General features: G+C 48.0%; 1 protein-coding gene across 1 annotated transcript in view; it reads right to left on the reverse strand.

The window, feature by feature from the left end:
* Positions 1 to 7,419: 7,419 nt before the first annotated feature.
* LOC105001868 overlaps positions 7,420 to 23,455 on the reverse strand; it is a 47,337-nt gene continuing 31,301 nt past the window's right edge. Inside the window, exons 5-6 of the mRNA XM_010858308.1 lie at positions 8,390 to 8,501; positions 7,420 to 7,589 (exon numbers count right to left, since the gene is read on the reverse strand). Coding sequence (XP_010856610.1) covers positions 7,420 to 7,589; positions 8,390 to 8,501 — 282 coding nt within the window. The remainder of the gene's footprint in view (positions 7,590 to 8,389; positions 8,502 to 23,455) is intronic.

Genomic DNA, 23,455 nt, shown 5'->3' on the forward strand with positions numbered 1-23,455 from the left:
GTATGATACTAGGTATGAGGTTTTGGAGATGCCTTTTATCAAGTTCAGGAAGTTCCTTTCTATTTCTGGTTTGTTGTGTGCTTTTATCATAAGAGAGTGTTAAATTTTATCAAAGGCATTTTCTGCAAATATTGAAATGATCATACAATTTTTGTCATGAAATCTATTGATATGGAGAATGACATTGATTTCTAGATGCTAAACTAAGCTTGCATTCCTGGGATAAATCCCACTTGTTCATAGTATACAATCTTTTTATATGGATTCATTTTGTTAGTATTTCATTGAGGATTTTCCCCTCAGGAATATATGTCCAGCAAGGCGGAGAAGGTGATGGCATCCCACTCCAGTACTCTTGCCTGGAAAATCCCATGGACAGAAGAGCCTGGTAGGCTGTAGTCCATGGGGTCATGAAGAGTCAGACATGACTGATCGACTTCACTTTCACTTTTCACTTTCATGTATTGGAGAAGGAAATGGCAACCCACTCCAGTGTTCTTGCCTGGAGAATCCCAGGGACGGGGGACCCTGGTGGGCTGCCGTCTATGGGGTCGCACAGAGTCGGACACGACTGAAGTGACTTAGCAGCAAGGCTGGGGCCATATCATTGCAGTATTCCCAGTCCCTCAAGCAGGGCCAGGTGCAGTGAGTACCTACTGAGCCCCAAGAAATGAATCTATAAAGCATAGGATCTGAAAAGCATGAAGGCTCTTGTTAGAAATAGCAACCATTATATTATTACAAATGTCTGAATATGCATTATCCTTACAAATCACAGAGGCAGTGGAGACTATGAAAAATCAAAACCTAGAATGAAGCCCTTCCCATTGGGTGGCTTGGTCCATCAGTCAAGAGTACCTCACCTGGGGGCCCAGACTTAGGGGGGGCAGAAGCTTCTAGAAACTTATTCCAGAATCCTCCCTCCATGGGAAGTCCCTTCTCAAAGAAGGGAAACATGGCGAGGACCCAGGGTGGTGGCATATGTCCTAGGGCTGCCAAGAGCATATGCAAGGCAGATGAATGGGTATGCAGTGGACAGTGGGGTCTTATCCACTGTGATCCAGGTGGGTATTTCTGGATGCTGTGGCAGCCAAGCCTGTCACCACTCACAGATCTGGCTTTAGTACAGCTTCTGAGTAGGTTTTTAAACTCATCCTGAACACAGGGCTGGCATGTGGGTTAAATGAGATAATGCATGAAGAGCTCTTAGTTCTGGCATAGAATAGGCGTTTGGTAAATGGGGACATTGTTATTTCTATGGTCATTTTTTAAACTTTAAAATTTATTCTAGAAGGAAGTCCACTGACAGCCAGACTATCTTGTAGCTTTTTTCTATTCATAATTTCAAAAGTCCTCCAGTAGGTGCCACTTGGACCAATCTAAGACCAAAGAAAATGATGTATCCCCCACCTCACCACATAGGAGCTGTCATCAGGGCTCCACTCTCACCTCTTACCTGGACACAGATGAAGCCTTCTTCAAAACAAGCAGGAAAGAAAGTTTTTTTTCCTGTCTCACTAGGAGTTTTAGGGGAAAGGAAAGGTGCCCTTCTTTTTGCCACCCCCTTACCTGTATTGGCTGGCTTTTGACACACACCATAAGAACAGCCCAGTCACAACACCAAGGCTCAGGAGGGGCACCAATGGAAGAAAGCAGGGCATGTCCAGAAAGTTGGGGCAATGGGCCCTGCCTGCCAGCTCAAAGAGTGGACCCCAAGTTCTTCCTTCTTGTGTGTTGGGAATTCTTCTCTGGATTCTGGCATCAGGCCTAAACTCCTTATCTCCCCCATACCAGTCTTATCAAAGCAATTCGGTGAATCTACCAGGAATGTATTTGCTGCCCTTTCAACAACCAGAACACTTGCAGAGCTGGCCTTGGGCCCTGCTCTTCCAGGAAGCAGAGCAGCATAATTAGCCAGGCCAGAGCTCCAGCCTGAAATGCCCCCAAGACAGGACCAGTAGTGCCCCTCTACCCAGGTGAGAGCTAAGGACCTTCTAAGGACCACATCCCAGATCACCTCACAGATTCTACTAATGGTGTGAACTCCGGGGTGGTCTCAGTCAACTCTGGCTTGAATGAAAGTACCATAGAGTTAGGACAGAAGTCTCAGGCATGGAGGGTTGGAGGAGAACAGGCCTAGAAAAGCCATGGGTGTGGGAATGAAGAGGCTACAGGTGACTATTTAGAGCAAACCTTCATAGCTAGAGAAGGTGCCAAGGTTGTCAACGGTGAAAAAGTGAAAATAAGTTCAAGGTCCAGCCATAGGATAGAGATAAGTAAATTATGATTCAGCCATGTAAGGGTGAAAACTGACAGCTGGGGCTGGAAGGGAAGGGAGAGGGAAGGGGTAAAGAGACAGAACACAGGATTTTTAGGGCAATGACACTACTCCGTACGGTGAATATGGATTATCTTATACTTGTCAAAACCCATAGAGTGTACAACACCAAGAGTGGACCCTAATGTACAACTGAGACTTAGAGTGGTCATGACGTATCAGTGTATGTTCAACAGATAAAAACAGGCATACCTCTGTGGTGAGGGGCACTGATAATGAGGAAGCTGTGTGTGGGGGTGGGGGCAGGGTGCATATGGGACATCTCTGTACCTTCCCCTCAATATTGCTGTGAGCCAAACATTGCTGTAAAATAATAAAGTCTTATAAAAAAAGTCCAAAACTCTGATAGCTCACAGGTTTCATTTGACTTTTAAGGAGAATGGGATTACTTGCCAACATTAAAAAGAAAATTTTTATGGAAAAAAAAAGTCCCGATGTCTAGCTTCTCTTGAACACCAGAAATTCTGGCGATTCTAGGCCCTCATTTCTACCTGGGAAGGCTTTGCTGGAGTAAAGAGTAGTGCTCCCCTCAACTGAGGAAGTATCTCCAGACGGCCAAGGTCCCTATCTGGCCAAAGTTAATCAGGCAATTTGGCCAAGGTTCCTATCTGGCCAAAGTTAATCAGGCAATATATATAGTCTCCTTCAGCTTTGGGAGTAAATCGCTTGTTCATGCTATTCCCTGTGCCTGAAACATCCCGTGAGCCCTGGTAAGTTGTTTTGATCCTGCAGGAATTTCTCAAATATCACCTCCCCAGGGCAGACTTCACTGACTGCCCCCGACTAAGTTAAGTCACTCTCTTCTATTCTCATTGCGTTCTTGTAAAACTCTTCACTGCTGTCATAGAAGAAGTATTTGTGACAACTCTCCCTTACAGAAGAATTCTACTTGCTAAATATAGAAGGAATGAGGAAATACAAAACTACTATTAGAACACCAGATCTCCATAGGCAAGATCCACCCCTAGATATTAACCTTAGTGGGCAAAAGTTAAAAGAAGAAACATGTTATTAACATAGTTTCAAAATTCTCTTCCAAAACCAAATTTTTATGAATGACAAAGGAGAAATAGAAAAATTGGAGTGGAGAAACCTGGCAGATTTTTAATGTATCTAAGTGAAAAAAAAAGATTGACATCCTTAGTAATAAGACACTGTGATCATGCACCTCCTGATACCACGCACAGAGAAGGACACGCCACCCCTGTGGCATCCTTTATGATCACATAAATTCAATCTAATTGTCAGAAAGTATCAGACAAACCCAAATTAAGAGACCTTCAAAAAGTAACCAGTAGTCTTAAAAAGTCTCAAGATCAGGAAGGACTAAAAACTGTCGCAGATTGGAGGTGATTAAGGAAAAATGACAACTAAATATAACATGAGACACTGGGTTAAATCCTGGAACAGAAAAAAAAACAGAATAAGAATGTATGTACTAGATAGTTCAGTTCAGTTCAGTTCAGTCGCTCAGTCGTGTCCAACTCTTTGCAATCCCATGGACTGAAGCACACCAGGCTTCCCTGTCCATCACCAGCTCCCAGTTGCTCAAACTCATGTCCATCAGTCGGTGATGGTATCCAACCATCGCATCCTCTGTTGTCCCCTTCTCCTCCTGCCTTCAATCTTGCTCAGCATGAGGATCTTTTCAAACGAGTCAGTTCTTTGCATCAGGTGGTCAAAGGATTGGAGCTTCAGCTCCAGCATCCATCCTTCCAATGAATATTCAGAACTGATTTCCTTTCGGATTGGCTGATTGGATCTCCTTGTAGTCCAAGGGACTCTCAAGAGTCTTCTCCAACACCACAGTTCAAAAGCATCAATTCTTCCATGCTCAGCTTTCTTTATAGTCCAACTCTCACATCCATACACAACTACTGGAAAAACCATAGCTTTTACTAGACAGACCTTTGTCAGCAAAGTAATATCTCTGCTTTTTAATAGGTACTGAACCAATATGCAGGTGACACCACCCTTATGGCAGAAAGTGAAGAGGAACTAAAAAGCCTCTTGATGAAAGTGAAAGAGAAGAGTGAAAAAGTTGGCTTAAAGCTCAACATTCAGAAAACGAAGATCATGGCATCTGGTCCCATCACTCCATGGGAAATAGATGGGGAAACAGTGGAAACAGTGTCAGACTTATTTTTTCTGGGCTCCAAAATCACTGCAGATGGTGGCTGCAGCCAGGAAATTAAAAGGCATTTATTCCTTGGAAGAAAAGTTATGACCAACCTAGATAGCATATTGAAAAGCAGAGACATTATTTTGCCAACAAAGATCCGTCTAGTCAAGGCTATGGTTTTTTTTGTGGTCATGTATGGTTGTGAGAGTTGGACTGTGAAGAAAGCTGAGCACCGAAGAATTGATGCTTTTGGACTGTGGTGTTAGAGAAGACTCTTGAGAGTCCCTTGGACTGCAAGGAGATCCAACCAGTCCATTCTGAAGGAGATCAGCCCTGAGATTTCTTTGGAAGGAATGATGCTAAAGCTGAAACTCCAGTACTTTGGCCACCTCATGTGAAGAGTTGACTCATTGGAAAAGACTCTGATGCTGGGAGGGATTGGGGGCAGGAGGAGAAGGGGACGACAGAGGATGAGATGGCTGGATGGCATCACTGACTTGATGGACGTGAGTCTGAGTGAACTCTGGGAGTTGGTGATGGACAGGGAGGCCTGGTGTGCTGCGATTTATGGGGTCGCAAAGAGTTGGACACGACTGAGCAACTGAACTGAACTGAACTGAACTGAACCAATATTAACTTCTTGGTCTTCAAAACTATAATAATAGTTGTGGGAGATGTCAATATCAGGGGAAGCTGAGCTGGGTGATGGATATTTGAGAACTCTGCTTCATTTTGCAAGTCCTCTGTAATTCTAAAATGGTCACAAAATAGAAAATCAAAAAAGTATTTGTGTATTTACTTTCTTACACTTGATCTTAGCCAAAAGGCCGAGAAGCGATGTATTTACTTTCTTGAGGCCTGTGTCCCCTGCTAGGCTGCAAACTTCACGAGGACAGGGACTGAGAACACTGGCATTTTCGTCACTGCACAGTTGCATGTGTCTGACACGCAGAGGGTATTCAATAAACACATGCTGAATAAACAGACCTATGGTTACTGACAGAAAAAGTCCATGGCATATTCTTGAGTGGAATACATAGGACACACAGCAGCCCGTAGAGTATGTCAAAATGTGTATAAACAAGGAGACTAAGGATTTACAAACCAATGTTGACTGTGGCCATCTCTAGAAGATAAAGTTACAGGTAATTTTTCTTTTCTTCTTTTTACTTTATTATATTTTCTAAGCATATGTAACTACTTCTATGTGCACCAGAACACACACACACACACACACACACACACACACACACACACCCTGCATCTTCATTTCAACGAAAGCCGTAAGCAACATGCCTGGCAGACCTGGAGCCATCCCTAGATGGCTGAGCAGGAGATGTGAGTGTCTGCGTCCCAGGTGGCAGTGACCCAGCTGTGCAGTGACTGCAGCCAGTGTGGAGAAGAGGTTTCTACGTGGATGACTTCTCTGCTTCTCAGCTTCTCAGTGTCTCAGCTTCTCTGAGTAGCCAGCCAGCACTCCCTGAGCAAAACCATTGATTTGCAAGTTTCACCATCATCTTCAGAAACGTGTGTTGCTCTTGGCTCATTCATTTATTCATTCACTCACGGATGCAGTGTTTAACTTTGTCTGTCCAAGGAAGAACTCTCCTCCTAGGGTCTACTTTTCAACCTTCTTCAACCTAGGCCCCCTGTTGTTGTTGTTGTTCAGTTGCCCTAATATAAACCACACGATCTTCCCTGGACATCATGAACAAGAACCCACAGCTAGACTCAGGGAGCCCCCGGGAGCAGGAGTGAGAATTCCACACTTAGGAAGGTTGGGTAAGTGGCTCCTGGTGGAGCCAGGTGGTCCCTGGCCCAAGTAGAGCCAGTTGCTCAAGTAGGCGAATGGGCACACGTGCCTGCAGGCTGAGAAGGTATTGTGGAGAACCTCCTAGGGGATCCTTACCACTTTGGTCAAGAGTGTGACCTGTGGGCCCCCTTAGCGGTGCACTGAGCTGGCGGCCGGTGGGAGCTGTGGGGCTGCACGGAGGAACCAGATGGGAATCAGAGTCATGGTCCTGGAGCAGCAAGTGCAGTGCACACAGGACTGAACTGAGTGCCGGCGCCCAGCCTTCAGGGCAGAGGAATACAGAAGTGGTTCACAGGTGAAGAAAAGTGAGAGGCGAGCAGTGTGAAGAGCAGATCCTAGGAAGAGGGCTCTTTCCTGGAAGTGAGGCTAGACAGTGTCAAGACTGCATCACAGGGGGCAAGGGTTTCCTGTCACCCTGCCCACCTAGAGGGCACAGGGAAGGACGCAAGGCAGAGGATGGCGGGGTCAGATTGCATCTTAGGAGGAGCTAGAGACCCATTCTGCAGCCCGGCCATCCCCACTTCAAGGTCCACAGTGCTGGTCACCCTGGTATTTCTTTGGCAGCTCTGTCCCTAAGTTCCCAACACTGACCTACCAGAGGGCTGGGAAAGACAGCCAGGGGCCCCAGCAGGCAAGTTACCCATGGGAGATTCCCTGCTAGACACTGACCGTGGGGGCCACCAAGCCCAGGGTCACACGGACCTAGGATCCCCAGGCATGGGGGGAAGCGTAGCCCTCAGGCCTCACCCAGAATGGAGGCTCTTAGCAGGTCACTGACTCCCCAAGGCACTGGGCCTGGCCTGCATGCCTGCCCATCCTGCCCTGCCTTCCTGCCTTGACTGCCCATTGGGCCCACCTGGCATAGCTAGAAGGCCCCAGGGCCCTGTCCTGCATCAACTTTGCCACCCACCTCCCACCCCGGCTTAAGGAGGGGATGACTGGGCCTTGGCTCCTCACCAACTTCCAGTGGCTCACTGATCCCATGCGTGTCGGGCAGTCTGGGCTGAGCTTCCTCCTCCATGATCTGCCAGGGATGCCCAGGCCCCATCTCAGATGAAAGCCACCCCCACTGCCCCTCTGCACAGCCCCTGCTGGCAGAAACCAAGGAGATGCTCAGGGCAGAGGTGGGCTCCCACCCTTTCCCCTCTACACAGGCACCTCCCACCCAGCGCCCCCTTGCTCCCCATGACAGGCCCAGCCACAGTCTGCGGCACTTCCTCCATGCTCCTGGGAGGGGCTTCTCACCACCTGCTGCTGACACGGGGACAGGTGAGTCATCACTTTCAGCAGAAGCAGGCTGACATGGTCTCCAGCTCCTGCCGGAGGAAGGAGGAGAATTCGAGAACAGGCCCAGAGTGGGTGAGAGGGATTCACCAGTCCAAGTAGCATTTCAGCACCTCCTCTACTGTTGTGCTGGCCACAGATGGTGTGGCAGACCTGCCTCAGAGGAGTTCAAGCCGGCTGGAGGCAGCTGATTAAAAAAAAACACAACAGGTGGAGCAAGCATTCATGAAGCTGGTGAAGGGAAGCAGAGATTCTACAGGAACCCAAGGCAGAGACCCATGATCTGGGGGAAGCAGGAAAATCTCACAGACGAAGAGTGGCTCAGCTGAGGCCTGTAGGTTGGACTGGCCAGTAAGAGAAGGGGTGTGAGAGCAGAAGGTGGGTGGCTGGGGTGAGAGGGGAGAGCTGTGTATGGGGGGGCCAGCAGCCATTCTACATGGCCAGAGAGCAGAGGGCCAAGGGGTACTAGATGGCCTGGAGAAAGGGAAATGCTGGCTGCCTAGAAGGGGGCTCTTTGTTCAGATACCCACTGGGTGGGTCAGAAGGGGGTTCCTGGACCTAATCCTGAGGACCATGCCCTCCAGAGCACTCCAGACCCCTGCTTCTTCCCTGTGAGTCCTAGACCATAACAAGGCTAGACCCACAGGAGCCCACAGTGCATCCTCCTGGAACTCCCAGCCAAACCTGGACTCACTCTCACTGACCACATGAGGAAAACTTATTCTGCTAATAGACATCTGAGGCTCAGAGCATCCAAGGAACTTGCCCGAAGTCAGGTGGTGGCATCAGGCAGGTGGTGGAAATAACCCTGGGCAATGTTAATGGGCCTCACCCTTTGGGTCTCGCAGGCACACAGCAGAGCCCCTGGTCTCATCAACTTGAGAAGCATGGACTTCAACAACAACAGGCACTTTCTTGCAGGACTTTTCAGAGCCTTTAATGTGCTAATGGGCATAAGGGATGTAGAGCATGGAGAGATTCTGAAATGCATTTGGCACGGAATCCTTTTGTCCCTGCCAGAGCCGCTGTCTCCAAGGGGCCACCCTGGGGCCTGCTGGTCTGGACGGTACAGTCAGTGACTGGGCTCTGGAAGTCTCCCTGCCTTATGCTTTGTTTGCACTCATTTTCACTTTGGTGTTGTCCTTGTGTTTGAGAGACTTGGTACATGAACTTGGGCAGAGGAGAATGGGAAAGCCGGGCTCCCTGGGCCCAGCCTTCCACTCTGTGCGCACAGCCTATCTCTGGTTAGAGAAGGGACACTCCCAGATGGAAGAGCCATTCCAGGTCACCAAGGACACTGGCATGTTCGGGAAAGGTTTCTGGGAAGCGGCGACACTTTACGATGAGGGATGAGTGACGGGAGAGGAAGTGCCAAGGAAGAAGCTGCGGTGATGAGAAGCGGGGGAGAGGCTAGGAGAGAGAGTGCGTGCCTGTGCTTGGGTTTTGAAGGCTGTCGTGAGGGACCTGGACTTGGATCTGGGGGTATCAGAACCACAGAAGGGGCTTGAGCTAGGGCTGACTCGATGGATCCACACACAATTCTGGCCTGGAATCGTTCCCAGCAGAAGGATGTCCAGCTTTTCTTCCTTCCATGGGCTCCTGGGATCTGCACCCCCATCATCCCCACCATGTGACCTCAGTCACTGTCTTTGACCCCCATCCCACACCTGCTGGAGTATGTCAGCTGTGACCCAGTCATGTCACCTCTGACCTTGGCCCCCTCCTACAGCCTCCTTGGCCTGGTGTCTTGGTCTCCATAAGCCCCCACGGACCAGAGGTGGCCTCCCATCGCCCTGGCAGAGAACTGTGTGCTTGGCTTTCCCAAGGTTCCTGCCCTAGAAAGCAGAGGGCCAAGGGGTACTAGGTGGCCTGGAAAGAGGGTGGCCAGGACAGCTCGGACCCCAGGAAACGCCTGCTTCCTGGAAGGCGGCTCTTTGTTCAGATGACATGGGGATGGGGTAAGTTTCCCTGGTGGCTCAGCAGGTAAAGAATCCACCTGCAATGCAGATGAGGGTTTGATCCCTGGGTTGGCAAGATCCCCTGGAGGAGAGCATGGCAGCCCACTCCAGTATTCTTGCCTGGAGAATCCCATGGGCAGAGGAGCCTGGTGGGCTGCAGTCCATGGGGTCGCAAAGAGTCAGACGTGACTGAAGTGACTGAGCACAGCACACAACAGCTCTGGGACACCATGGCATGTGGACATGGAGAGAAGGCTGGGGATGGCCCCTGCTCCAGAGCACACAGGAAGGCGTGCTCTCTTTGGGCCAGCCTGCTCTTCATCCCGGCTTTCCTGGAGCCTGTCTCTGCCTCTCTGGGAAAGGGGCACATCAACCAGACCAAAGACCGGCCCTCATGTACTGGCACCCTGACCAGGATGCCAAGCACTTGCTTCACTCATAATAGGCAAATGCCAAAGGCCACCTGCAGAGATGGGGGAAACAGAAGATAGGGGCCTGAGAGACTCAGATTTCACTGCCCTGCTGCCCGCACCCCATCCCTAGGACGGTTAGGTGTCCATGTGGCTGAGCTAAGGCTGCTGTCCCCTCTGCTCTCTGTGCCAGAACAGGGGCGGGGCTAGCTCCCTCCAGGGCTCTGCATGACATCCTTTCTCTGATGGTTTAGGCCTTGGATGTGATTCTCCCTCTGTTACAGAGGGGTGGCTTTTCTGATTTCTGCTGGGTTCTAGGAGTGGGGTCATGGGGTCAGCTTCTGTTTCACAAGTACATGCACACAGACACACGTAATAACTGACACCCTGGAGCACTTTCTTTGGAATTCTCCTTCCCTTGGCTTCCTTGGCTTCCAAGAGGGGCTCAGAAGCCTTAGCACCTCTTGAACCCACTGAGCCATTCCCTGCTGGCATGTTAGGTATTTTTACAATTGTTCTAAAATCCCATTATCTCTTCCCTCTAGACAGCCTCTGTGACTGGTTCCGCCTGAATACGTGACTGGCCGCTGGCCACCCACCGGTCCCCTGCTGCCCTCGCTCCCAGGAACCCTGGGGCAGCAGAGAGACCTTTGAGTCTTCACATACTTCCCCTGCCTGCGGCCTGAGCTATGGGAAAAACACAGCGATAACAAAAATAGAAAAGAGCAGTCTGGACCACATGGGATAATTGTAAACACAGAATGACATTTCAAAGAAATACAGAAGTAAAATTATAGAGTGGAGACAAGCTCAGAGATAATTTTGCTCATTCTTTCTAGCCAGCACTTACCACATTAGTAATTTTATACTTATCTGTGTTATTATTTGCTTAATTCACTCAACAAATATTTACTGAACACCCATTCTATGCCAGGTACTAGTCTGGATCCTTGAAAAGCAAAGACACTGCCCTCTGGGTGCTTGCATTCCATCAGGGCGGGAGAGAGACTTACACCAAGAGTACTATTCACAATAAGTAAGCGAACAACAGAAGACATTAGGAGGTGGTCTGTGCTAAGGCAAGCAAAAGCTGAAGAGCCAGGAGAGCAGTGCTCGGGTGGGGGCAAGCGGTAGCCTTGGGTAGTCAGCAGAGGCGACCTCAGGGAGGAGCTTGGCAGTGGAAGGTGCCACTAGAACAAAGGCCTGAGCAGGGCTGGGGCAGTGGGGGAGGTACAAAGGAAGACACTCTATGGGTCTCGATCACCAGCTCACTGTAAGGATTTTGGCTTTTATGAGAACGAAGTAGGGAGCTCTGCAGAGGAGAGGGGTGGCTCAATGGGCCCTCACACTGTGAGAGCCCCAGAGAACCAGGATCAATCTGCGACCCCAGGCCTAGCGTTCAATAAATAGTAAACACCAGTGAAATATTCTATTTTATAGAAAAAGCACCTTATTCCAGGTATATGCAAATAGAGAATTCCCTGGTGGCCCGGTGGTTGGGGCCTCACTGCCGAGGGCTCAGGTTTGATCCCTGGTCAGGGAACTAAGATCCCACAGGCAGGGTGGCATGGCCAAATAAATAAATAAATAAAAACATAAGAACACGAGGTGTTGGTATATGTACTATCTATACACACAGACATGTGTGTGTGACATACCTCTCCAAGCTTAGAGATGTGTCTAAAAGGTGCTCAGTGTACTGATGACAGTATCTCCAGGGAGGGGAGTATGGTTGTGATGGAGTAAAAAGGGAATTTTCTTTTTAAAAAATATTTTATTTATGTGGCTGTGCTGGGTCTTAGTTGTGGCATGCGGGAGCTTTAGTTGGAGCATGCGAACTCTCAGGTGCAGTGTGTGAGGTCTAGCTCCCTGACCAGGGCTTGAACCTGGGCGGCCTCCATTGGGACCTCAGAGTCAGCAACTGGAGCACCGGGGAAGTCCTGGAAATTTTCTATTTGAGTTCTTTGGCACTCTGGATTGGTTTTTTAACAATAAGAATGGATTTATATATTACTTACATTACTTACAAATAAATAAGCTTAAGTTAAAAAAAAAAAAAAACTAAACTAAATACCAGTGGAATGAATGAATGAATGAATTCAAGCCTGAGATCATGTCTCCACCTTTCCAGAGAGATAGGAATGTGAACAGAAATGCTTCCAATCTGGTCATTGTATCTGAGCCAGACATTCTGCTCCATATTATTTGAGGAGTTTTTCAAATTCTTCAGGCCCAGACCTCTCTCCAAAAGTCCCAATTCCTAGATTAGGTGGGGCCCAGCACGTGCATGTGAAAAACTTCAATCTGGACCTTCCCAGATGCCTCCAACTCCTCAATATCTGTCATTACATCCAGCCCCAGGACACACATCAAATGAAGGAATAAATGTTCATTGACTGAACTCATGGATGTGCACGTGCTTGAAGATAGCTAATGAACTGCCTTTCCCAGTGTTTCTCTGGAGCTCTGACTGGCGGGACCTCTTCTCAGAGAGGGTTGCTGAGGAGCGGGGCTGGACTAGACACCCCAGTGCCCCCAAGAGCAAGGGAGCCCAGCCAGAGTGGAGGCTTGGAGGGAGGTGGCCATTCACTTCCCCTTCCTTGCAGGAGGGGCCACCCACATTCCAGAGACAAGGACCACATTCTTCCGGCAGGAAATGCCAGGGCTGGGAGGACTGTCCTGTCCACTCCTTTCCCTTCTTGCTTCCTCCCTCTTGGCCAGCTGCCAGCCCCGGGATCCTGGGGCCCCAGATCAGAGCATCTGGGTCTCAGATTCCTGGCCTCTAGCTTGCAGGTGTCAACTGGCAGAAATTTTTGCATGTGAACAGTAGGTAGCCCCTTATTAGTTTGACATACTTGGAATAAGCATGGCCATTTATTTTCTCTTCCCAGAATTCAAAAAAGGTTAGAAATTCCACAAGGCATCTGACTCAACTCTATTTTCTCCTTTCTCTTGCTTTTCCTAGTGCTGTTCATAGAGTAGCCCAAGAGCCTGAGTATTCCAGCCCTGGGGGCTGTGGCCACACCTGGTGGCCAGAAGGAGCCCCATGACCCAAGTAGGGCCAGAGACCTGCCTGGTGCACCCCACCAAGGGGCAGTTCTGACTGCAGATGGTGATGAGCTAAGGGCCCAGCACAAAAGTCAGGCAGCCTGGGCTCGAATCCTGCCACTTCTCAGCTTTGCAACAAATGAGTTACATCTCTGAGACTCATGTCTAAGATGGATGTGTCAATAGTTTCTTTCTCTGAAGGAGGCTGTGAGGATTAAATGAGATAATACATGGAGAACACTTCATAAGTAGTAGCTGAATTACTGTATATTTTTAATATTGAGCACCTGTCAGCTCAGTTCAGTTCAGTTCAGTCACTCGGTCCTGTCCGACTGTTTGTGACCCCATGGATCACAGCACGCTAGGCTTCCCTGTCCATCACCAGCTCCCAGAGCTTACTCAAACTCATGTCCGTCGAGTCAGTATGCCATCCAACCATCTCATCCTCTGTTGTCCCCTTCTCCTCCCACCTTCAGTCCTGCCCAGCATCAGGGTCTTTTCAAATGAGTCCGTTCTTTGCACCAGGTGGCCAAAGTGTTGGAGTTTCAGCTTCAGCATCAGTCCTTCCAATGAACACTCAGGACTGATCTCCTTTAGGATGGACTGGTTGGATCTCCTTGCAGTCCAAGGGACTCTCAAGAGTCTTCTCCAACACCACAGTTCAAAAGTATCAGTTCTTCAGCACTCAACTTTTTTAAAGTCCAACTCTCATATCCATACATGACTATTGGAAAAACCATAGCTTTTACTAGACAGATCTTTATTGGCAAAATAATATGCTGTCTAGGTTGGTCATAGCTTTTCTTCCAAGGAGCAAGCGTCTTTTAATTTCATGGCTGCAGTCACCATCTGCAGTGATTTCGGAGCCCCAAAAAATAAAGTCTTTCACTGTTTCCATTGTTTCCCCATCTATTTGCCATGAAGTGATGGGACTGGATGCCATGATCTTAATTTTTTGAATGTTGAGTTTTAAGCCAGCTTTTTCACTCCCCTTCACTTTCATCAAGAGGCTCTTTAGTTCTTCCTTGCTTTCTACCATAAGGGTGGTGTCATCTGCATATCTGAGCTTATTGATATTTCTCCCGGCAATCTTGATTCCAGCTTGTGCTTCACTCAGCCTGGTATTTCTCATGATGTACTCTGCATATAAGTTAAATAAGTAGGGTGACAATATACAGCTTTGACATACTCATTTCTCAATTTGGAACCAGTCTGTTGCTCTATGTCCAATTCAAATTGTTGCTTCTTGGCCTGCATACAGATTTCTCAGGAGGCAGGTCAGATGGTCTGATATTCCCATCTCTTGAAGAATTTTTCACAGTTTGTTGTGATCCACACAGTCAAAGGCTTTGGCATAGTCAATAAAGCAGAAATAGATGTTTTTCTGGAACTCTCTTGCTTTTTCGATAATCCAATACATGTTGGCAATTTGATCTCTGGTTCCTCTGCCTTTTCTAAAACCAGCTTGAACATCTGGAAGTTCACGGTTCATGTACTGTTGAAGCCTGGCTAGGAGAACTTTGAATATTACTTTGCTAGTGTGTGAGATGAGTGCAATTGTGCAGTAGTTTGAACATTCTTTGGCATTGCCTTTTTTTGGGATTGGCATGAAAACTGACCTTTTCCAGGCTGATGGCCACTGCTGAGTTTTCTAAATTTGCTGGCATATTGAGTGCAGCACTTTCACAGCATCATCTTGTAGGATTAGAAACAGCTCAACTGGAATTCCCTCACCTCCCCAGCTTTGTTCGTAGTGATGCTTCCTAAGGACCACTTGACTTCGCTTTCCAGGATGTCTGGCTCTAGGTGAGTGATCACACCATCGTGATTATCTGGGTCATGAAGATCTTTTTTGTACAGTTCTTCTGTGTATTCTTGCCACCTCTTCTTAATATCTTCTGCTTCTGTTAGGTCCATACCATTTCTGTCCTTTATTGTGCCCATCTTTGCATGAAATGTTCCCTTGGTATCTCTAATTTTCTTGAAGAGATCTCTAGTCTTTCCCATCCTATTGTTTTCCTCTATTTCTTTGCATTGATCACTGAGGAAGGCTTTCTTATCTCTCCTTGCTATTCTTTGGAACTCTGCATTCAGATGGGCATATCTTTCTATTTCTCCTTTGTCTTTTGCTTCTCTTTTTTCTCAGCTATTTTTCAGGCCTCCTCAGACAACCAATTTGCCTTTTTGCATTTCTTTTTCTTGGGGATGGTTTTGATCACTGCCTCCTGTACAATGTCATGTACATTGTCATGTGACATTGTACAGGAGCACCTGTCATATACTCACTAATGTACAAAGTTCCAGAACCCTGAACTAAAAGTTCAGGGCCCACAGAGCCCTCCTCTTTGAGGAGACAGTCAGGGAAGCAGCAGCTCTGGGCTCCCTGTCATAAAATGGTTTTCAAGATAGAAGTGGGCTTAACCCTTTGCAATAGACCAGTTTCACAGAGGAAAGAGACCATTGAAAAGGCTTGGAAGATTGAATAGTAGCTCTTAAGACAGAAAGAAAGGATGTTACAGGAAGGGGAGTCAACACATCCCAAGACTCAGAGATGCAGCTGGAAGACTGGGTTTGGAGATCCATGTATAGGAATCTAAAGTGGAAAAGGATGATGGTGGCAGAGGAGGTCATGAGATGGACAGAGAAACTCACAGGACAGGTAGAAACCATCCTAGAAGGCCTCGGAGGCCTTGCCAAGGAGCAGTCCAGACTTCTTCCTGAGGGTACCGCCTTGTAGCAAAGGTTTCCTTCTAGGAAGATCTCTCTGCTGTAGTGAGAGGGAGTCAGGGCAGATACTGGAAGAGACAAAGCTGAGTCAGAATTGGAAGATAGATGCAAGAGGGCAGGGAGTGGCCCCCAAGCTTCAGTCATTCCCTGGCTCCTTCTTGGTATTTGACATATCTGGGTACAACCCCAACTATTATTAATGCAATGTTTCCCTTTGTGTTAGTTCAGTTTTCTGTCACTTCTGTTATACCATTATATTACTGCTTGAAATGAAACATGAATGTCCACTTGCCACTGGAAATAGTCTTTGCCCTCTGGGGCACCTGCTTTGGGAACCATGAATCTGGCTACAGCCCAACAGAAGAGAAGGGAACGGGATCATTTCAGTGTATGGTGTCAGCCGAGCTGCAAGAGATTGGTCCCAAACCCCTGTTTCAAACCCTACGGCCTTTATAACTTTACTTGGGGGCCAGAGGTAGGGTTGCAGCTCTGAAAGCAAAGACAAAACAGACCTCCCCAGTCCCTGGTGGTCTGGACTCTAGTCCTTCCTTATCAGAGCATGTGGGCTCCAGCTCTGCTTGAGCACAAACAGGCAGATGCACTTCTCTAAGAGAGAGAGCACCAGGCAGATCTAACGATGACTCAGTGGTGGAATTCTTTGTGGGTAATTGCAGGGTGCTGTGTTAGTGAGAAATATGCAGGGGGAGGGAGAGAGGGAGAGGAGGAAAGAAGGCAAGAAGGAAGGAAATGCATCATCTGATTTATCTTCACAGGAATCTTGTAAGGCAGGAATTTTTATGCCCATTTTACAGATGAGGAACCAGTCTCAGAGATAATAAGCTAACTGCCAAGGTCACTTCTAATGAGAACTATAACTAAGCCAATAGTTCAGATCTGTCTGACTTTAAAGCCACTCCTTTCTTTTAAAAGAATGATATCCATAATAGCCATGGTAGTCACTGTTATTTATTTAATCCCTTTTTAGTCTCTTCTTTTTGGTGTGTCAAAAATATGCATCTCTTCCTTTTATTCACCTAGCATTGTATCATGAACATTTGCAATGTTGTTAAATAGTATTTACAATAATGATTTTTACATGATCTGTCCAACCTGTGGACATATCATGATTCTGAGCCATCTCTGAACACTGAGGTTGTTTCAACATCTCAGAATTATCAATTCTCCCCACCCTTTACCCTTCCCAAGTCAGACTCCCCTGGAATGAGTCAGGACTCCCCCCTGCCCTACGTCTGGAAGGTTATGTAGGTCACTGGGGTCCAGTAATACCTGCAGTGGTGCAGCAAGGCATGCTAGAGCCTCTCAGAAGGTGAGAGCAACTCAGAAAGTCAAGTCTTCTGCCCCCCTCACAATCTGCCAAGCCCTGCCACTGCCCCACCCCATCAGGTCACAAAAGAGGGTGCTGTGAACTGGGCAGGCCAAAGGCTGTTCCAGGTGGCTTCTTAATGCAGTGAAGGCAGCTCAGACATCCCTGGGATTCTCTAGGCAAGAACACTGGAGTGGGTTACCATTTCCTTTTCCAATGCGTGAAAGTGAAGTCGCTCAGTCATGTCCGACTCTTCATGACCCCATGGACTGCAGCCTACCAGGCTCCTCCATCCATGGGATTTTCCAGGCAAGAGTACTGGAGTGGGTGCCATTGCCTTCTCCGAAAAGGCACCTGAATTACCCCAAAATAGGAACAGAAGCCAGACCTCTGCAAAAAGCCTGGGTCATTACTTGGTCCTCATTTTCCTGAGAGGCTCTGTCCAGAAAGTTCTCTGTTCTCTGACCCCTTGGAGAACACACCACATCCCAAGCTGGCTCCCTAACAACTCCATGATGGACTCTCAAAGCAGAAACACTCTTGGCAGGCAAGCAGATGTGCACACTGCCTAAGGTGAAGGGCCTAAGATCACATTTTCAGGATGCTTCCCTGCTTTATCTGTTTGCAAAGCAGATATTTGGGGAGGTTGGGCTCAGAACTGCTTCTCAGTTGCCAGCCCCATGGGAAATGGCTCGCATTCTTAGCATAGCTGGAGGACTGTGAGGCAAGGGAGCTGACTGCATATGACTGCCAGGAGGCTGCTCCGACCAGACCCGAGGAAGATGAGCCACCAGCTCGGCATCCTCTCTGCCTGGACTGGTTCCGGTTTGGGCACGCTGGACATTCTTCCCAAGAAGGCAGGGTAGTGGGAGGTCTCTAGGGGGGCTACGTGGCTATCGCCATCACTGAAGCAGACCCAGGACTGAGAGGGCTTTCAGAGGTCAAGTTCTTCATGCCCCTGCCCAGCGCATACACCAGTACCAGCAGCACTGACCTTCGAAGTTGCTCACCAAGTGTTAAAAAGACTGGCTTTCTTGAGCCAGTGGGATTTCAATGTGTTCTGGGTGTGTTGCCCTTTGCATTTTTTTTCTTTTAACAAGGAACATGTATCATTTAAAAACAAAATCAAGGTTACTTTAAAATAAATAACTAGATAAAAAGGCTTCTGAGCTAAGGCATTTCATCTCTCACCTCGATTGTAAACCCCAGCATATAGCAATCTCTCTTATCAGAAAGTCATGACGTCACCCCTCTGCGCCCTTTCCTGCGGTTGCTTGGACACGCAGATGAGCTGCTGAAAGGAAGCAGGGCAGTGGCCTCCTTGGCTCGAACCTGGGACTGGCGCCCGGTCCTCACCTGGCATGCTGACTGGCGGCCACCAGCCACACCTACAGAATTCTCTGAAATGAGGAACAGCATTCTTGAGACCACTGAGTGGAGAGAGCCTCAAACGGCAAGCTGGAGTTTATTCAGGCCCTGCTCCGTGCCAGGAAACACAGGGAGAGAAACCCGCTCTGGCACCACCTCCGTGGTCCAAGCCAGACCCCTGCCCAGCCTGTGAACGTAGACGTGTCTGTGGGAAACCTTTCAGGAGGGCTGTCCTGGGAGCTGAGTCCCCGACGGCTGCAGCTTCAGGGCTTCAGGAAGCCTCCAGGGGAGAGGCACTGAGGGCAGAGGGAAAGCCCAGCAGCTCACAGCCTGTTCGACAACCGTGACTGCTTACCGTGAAGCTGGTAGAGAAATATTTCTGGGAACCAGGTGTGTGGGTTGGATTTAAGCCCCGGGCCCCTCCCTGGAGTGGCCACTGTCCAGGAGGCTGAAATGAGCGGCATGCCTCAGAAGTGCCAGTAACAGGTGTGTGCCTGCGGGTTGAAGGGCTGACAGCCTGCACTGCCTGAACTGCTGTGCAGCCCAGGTGCTCAGCCTGCATCACATTTTCAGGATGCTTCCCTGCTTTACACACCATACATCACCACGATAGCTTTCTAAATTCCCAACACCTGGGCCACACCCCAGGCCAATTCAACCAAGCTCCTTGGAGGTGAGACCCAGATACCAGCATTTTTTCAAGCTTCCAAGTAATTAAAATATTAGCCATGGTTGACAACCAGTGCTTTATAGAGATATCTGATGCATCCCAGGCTCATCAAACAAAATAAGCAGGGTTCTTCCTGAGTCATTCATGGAGCCACTGTCTCCTGAGAGGCCCTCCTCGCTAAGAGTGAGAAGACAGTCACTCTTCAAAACCATCTCAACATCCCCCCTCCTGTGGGAGGTGCTCCCCGGCTGCCTCCACTGTCCCTCAGGACCTGTGTCACCTACCACACATAGCCATTGGTTGACTGATATTTGCTATGCCCACAAATGGGGCAATCTGTTACCACGGGAGCAGGTCATCGGTTGCATATTATGCTTCCTGGTAACCCACTGACCTTCCACCTACCACCGTTCATCACCCATATTACATGCTCAGCAAGTGTTTTCAGGCTGACTTATATGCTATTGCATTGTAACATTTCAGGCAATCTTGGTGGCGAAATTTGACACAAATTAGTGGTTTTAATGTTGATCAATGATTGTGGCTAAGGAGGAAACAGGGGTGGCCCACAGCGAATGAAAATGGGAAGAATGGCCAAGAACTGCCTGTTAGACTGTCTTCCAGGAATGAATGTGTAATCCATATAACCCAACTCGCATGTGGTCCAGGCTCCACACTGAGAAGACGTGGCAGTTCTGTGGGTTAGTAGGTAGGGGAGAGAGGTTTTCTAATTGAGAGCTCTGTGAATATTTACTGCAGTCTCTTAAGGAAATTTGAACATGGCAAATGGAAGCCACACTTTTCTATCTCCTTTATCTCTTTCCCTGGAATTCACATCTGAGGAGCTGATATATCAGCTTGGCTTTAAAGGGTAGAGACAGAAGGAGAGGGTGTTTCAGGCAGAGAGACTAATTGGGTTTTTCAGACTGGCCAGTGGTCCTGTGACTGTGGAATGAAGGATGGGGGTGGTTAAAAGTGACTGGAAAGGAGGAGCATGGCCAGTGTATGAAGGGCCTTGAATTGCAGGTCAGGCAGATGAACTCCAGGTTTTAACATCCAAAGCTTAAGGCCAAGATGTAGTATAATGGGTCACTCTGGCACCATGCAGAGGGTAGGACGCCAGTCAGGACATGACAGCAGGCCCAGGAGAGATGGCTGGGCCAGAGAGAGGCTGCCTATGAGGGCAGCACGCTCAGGTCCTCCTGTGGCTGCTGGGGAAGCCTGTTCTGAGCCCCACATCCTGCGTGATGTGTTCTCAGACCTGGGGCCAGTGATGGAGGTGCTCCCACATTCCTTACTCCACAGACCTGTCCAGAGGTCCTGGCCTACCTGGTCAGTCACCCCAGACCTCTGGTCTGCCAGCCACTCCACACTGCCTCTCCAGCCTTTGAGCTGAGGTCAGAAACCCCCGCCCAGGTGTTGGCAGACCCAACTGTCTTCAACCACAGGCCAAGATGTTTGCTTTATGTCCAATCCGAAGGACACTTACAAGTCACCACCAAATAGAAAACAAACAAATCTTTAGACTTAGGTATGAAATGCATTTCAGTGAAATTTTTTAAACTGAGGAATAGGTCTTGAATTCTAAAGTTTTACGTCAATTTTTACCAGAAAATTTCAGGAGTCTGGACTGCAAATGTTTTTTGCAGCTGATGCTGAGATAGAGTTAGGAATGCAAGATGATTTATAGGGGAAGTGTGGCAGAGGAGATAAAGCCTCTAAAAGAAGGGAGAGAAACACGATCGGAGCTTCCAGACTTCAGGGCAGACCTAACATTCTCTGCCAGCCCACCAGGGGCCAGAAGAGCCCAGGGTTGTCCAGGGTTGGTGGGGGAAGCTTGAAAATGCCTGGGCCCTTGTACCACCACCTTGCTCAGTCGTTTGCCAAGGCCACCCCAAGGAGACCTTAAACTTGTTCTGAAAATTGGGTGAACCCAGGAGAAGTCCACAGTTCTACAGCTTTGAGCTGACCATAGCCTTGCCACCAGACAGTCCTTTCTTGAAGAGACATCTCTGCATCTGCCATGGAGTCCCTCTTCCTCCCATTTGCTGGTCTGAGTGGATCATACCTGAGGCCTGGCTTCAGTCTCCACAAGCAGTCCATTCAATCTCGCCATCACCTTCCTCCCCTCCTCCGAGAATCTGTTTTGTCTTCCCCCTCCCTCCACTTCTCAACACCGAAGGCTTTTCCTTCATTCACCTCCTCACAATATTCTGCCCCAAATTTGCCACATGCAAAATCAAAAGATGAACAAGTACCTGGGAAATGCTCTGTGTAACTGGAATCACCGAGAAATTCATCCTCCCAAGATATAAAAAAACTCAACAAAAGTCATAGACATAACCAAACAGAAAAATGAGCAAAAGATATGAATGGATGGCTCATAGGAAAATAAGTATGAATGGCCCTTAGATGAAGAGATGCTCAACCTGACTCACAGTAAAAGAAATTCAAATTATGACTATACAGAGACACCATTTTCACCTATCAGATTGGCAAAGATCAAAACATCTGATTCAGCACAGCGTTGGCGTGGAGATAGGGCACTCACCGTGCTGGTGAGAATGGAGATTGGTCACACTGTTCGGAAGGTGATTTGGCAACAGCCTCCTAAGTGGCAAATTCCCATGATCTTCAAAAGGCAGTAGAACAGAACAATTAAGAGAATGAACTGGAGTCCCAGAAATTTGGTTTGAATCTTAGCTGTTCAGGTAGCCTACTTTTCTGTGCCTCAGTTTTTCTCATCTGTAAAATAGGATGATAATAGTACCTACCTTTGGAGATGCTCAAGAGAATTAAAATATATTAGTAACTGTAAAGCACCCACTCTAGTGCCCCACTCTTAGTAACTGCCATGCAAATGTTAACTAACACTATTATTTATTGACCCAGCAATTTCACTGCTAGGAAATTATCCTACAGATATGCTTGCACATGTGCTAAATGAGTACACAGTGTATTCACTGCAGTATTGGTGCAGCTGGGAAGAAAACTGCAAACAACCCAAATGTCCTTTAAAAGACTAAACTGATTGGTGCATGTGTAGAATGGAATACCATGCAGATGCAAAGAAGCTCCTTTGTACTGATCCCGTGTGTGCAGGATACTACCATAAGCTTTTAAATGAGTTGTATAAGCGCAAGTCCAAATACATTTATCCACAATTTTGAAATTCAAAACTCTCTAAAAAAAATAAGCTTCTGTTCGTTTTAGGAAATTTGGCACAAATACATTTGGTAGCAAAATTTGAACTGACTTAAGGCTGATAACATCTCTTTTATTAAAATCTTCATGTGTTTTATCACAGACTCTGCTGGGGATGTGACATATACACATTACCTTTGTAAATTCTGAATTCCGAAATCTCAAACTCATCTGCCCCTAGGGGTTCCGGAGAAGGAAGTGTGGATTTTCTCCAACCCTTTTTCCTCTTTGAAGTATCTCTTTAGGAATACACAAGAAACTAGCACCAGTTTGCTCTAATGAAGAGCTTCTTGGCTGTGCTACAGAAATGTGAGGGACATCTCACCATGTTCAAATCCAAGAATGTGAAGAGTCTATGGATATCCTACTTATTCAAGAAACAAATAAATGCCGTTGAAGACCTCCTCAGCCCAGGCTGTCAGGCCACCTTACAGCCTGCCTGCCCTTTCTCTGGCATGTCTGTGGCAGCCTGCCCAGAACTCGGACCTGGGAATCGGGGCTGGAGAGTGGAGGCAGGTGGGACAGGAGCCTCATCTCTGACTCAGGGTGCTGCCCTAGGCAGGTGGCGAGGCCTCCTCCCTAGAAAAGTGGAGATAATGGGAGTGACTCAGCGTCAGGCACTGTGATGGGCCGATTGGCAGGGAAGCCAGGTCCTTCACCAGCACCCTGCTGCACACCTATCCTCTCCCAGAAGGGCAAGAGCCACTCTCCAACTCCATCGAACACTTCCTAGCAGAGACATGGTGTGAAGGCCTCCAACCCAGCTGGGAGCAGCAGGGTCCTGAAAACTGAGGCTCAAGAACACTACCCCAGACACACAGGAAGCTCCCAGCAGCCCTGGTTCAGGGCTGAAGATTCTGAACAAGATCCTGCATGTGGACGTGGTAAGGGGATAGTTAAATACATCCAAGACCTGAGTGTGCAGCACAGGACAATGCCCATGGCCTGGCAATGAGTGAAGATGCAGACTGCAGGACTATACATGTGTATGGATAGGGCCAGTGTTCATTCCAATCCCAAAGAAAGGCAATGCCAAAAAATGCTCAAACTACCGCACAGTTGCATTCATCTCATACGCTAGTAAAGTCATGCTCAAAAGTCTCCAAGCCAGGTTTCAGCAATATGTGAACCATGAACTTCCAGATGTTCAAGCTGGTTTTAGAAAAAGCAGAGGAACCAGAGATCAAAT

This window comes from Bison bison, unplaced genomic scaffold, assembly GCF_000754665.1.
Source record: "Bison bison bison isolate TAMUID 2011002044 unplaced genomic scaffold, Bison_UMD1.0 scf7180017864384, whole genome shotgun sequence".
Lineage (NCBI taxonomy): Eukaryota > Metazoa > Chordata > Mammalia > Artiodactyla > Bovidae > Bison > Bison bison.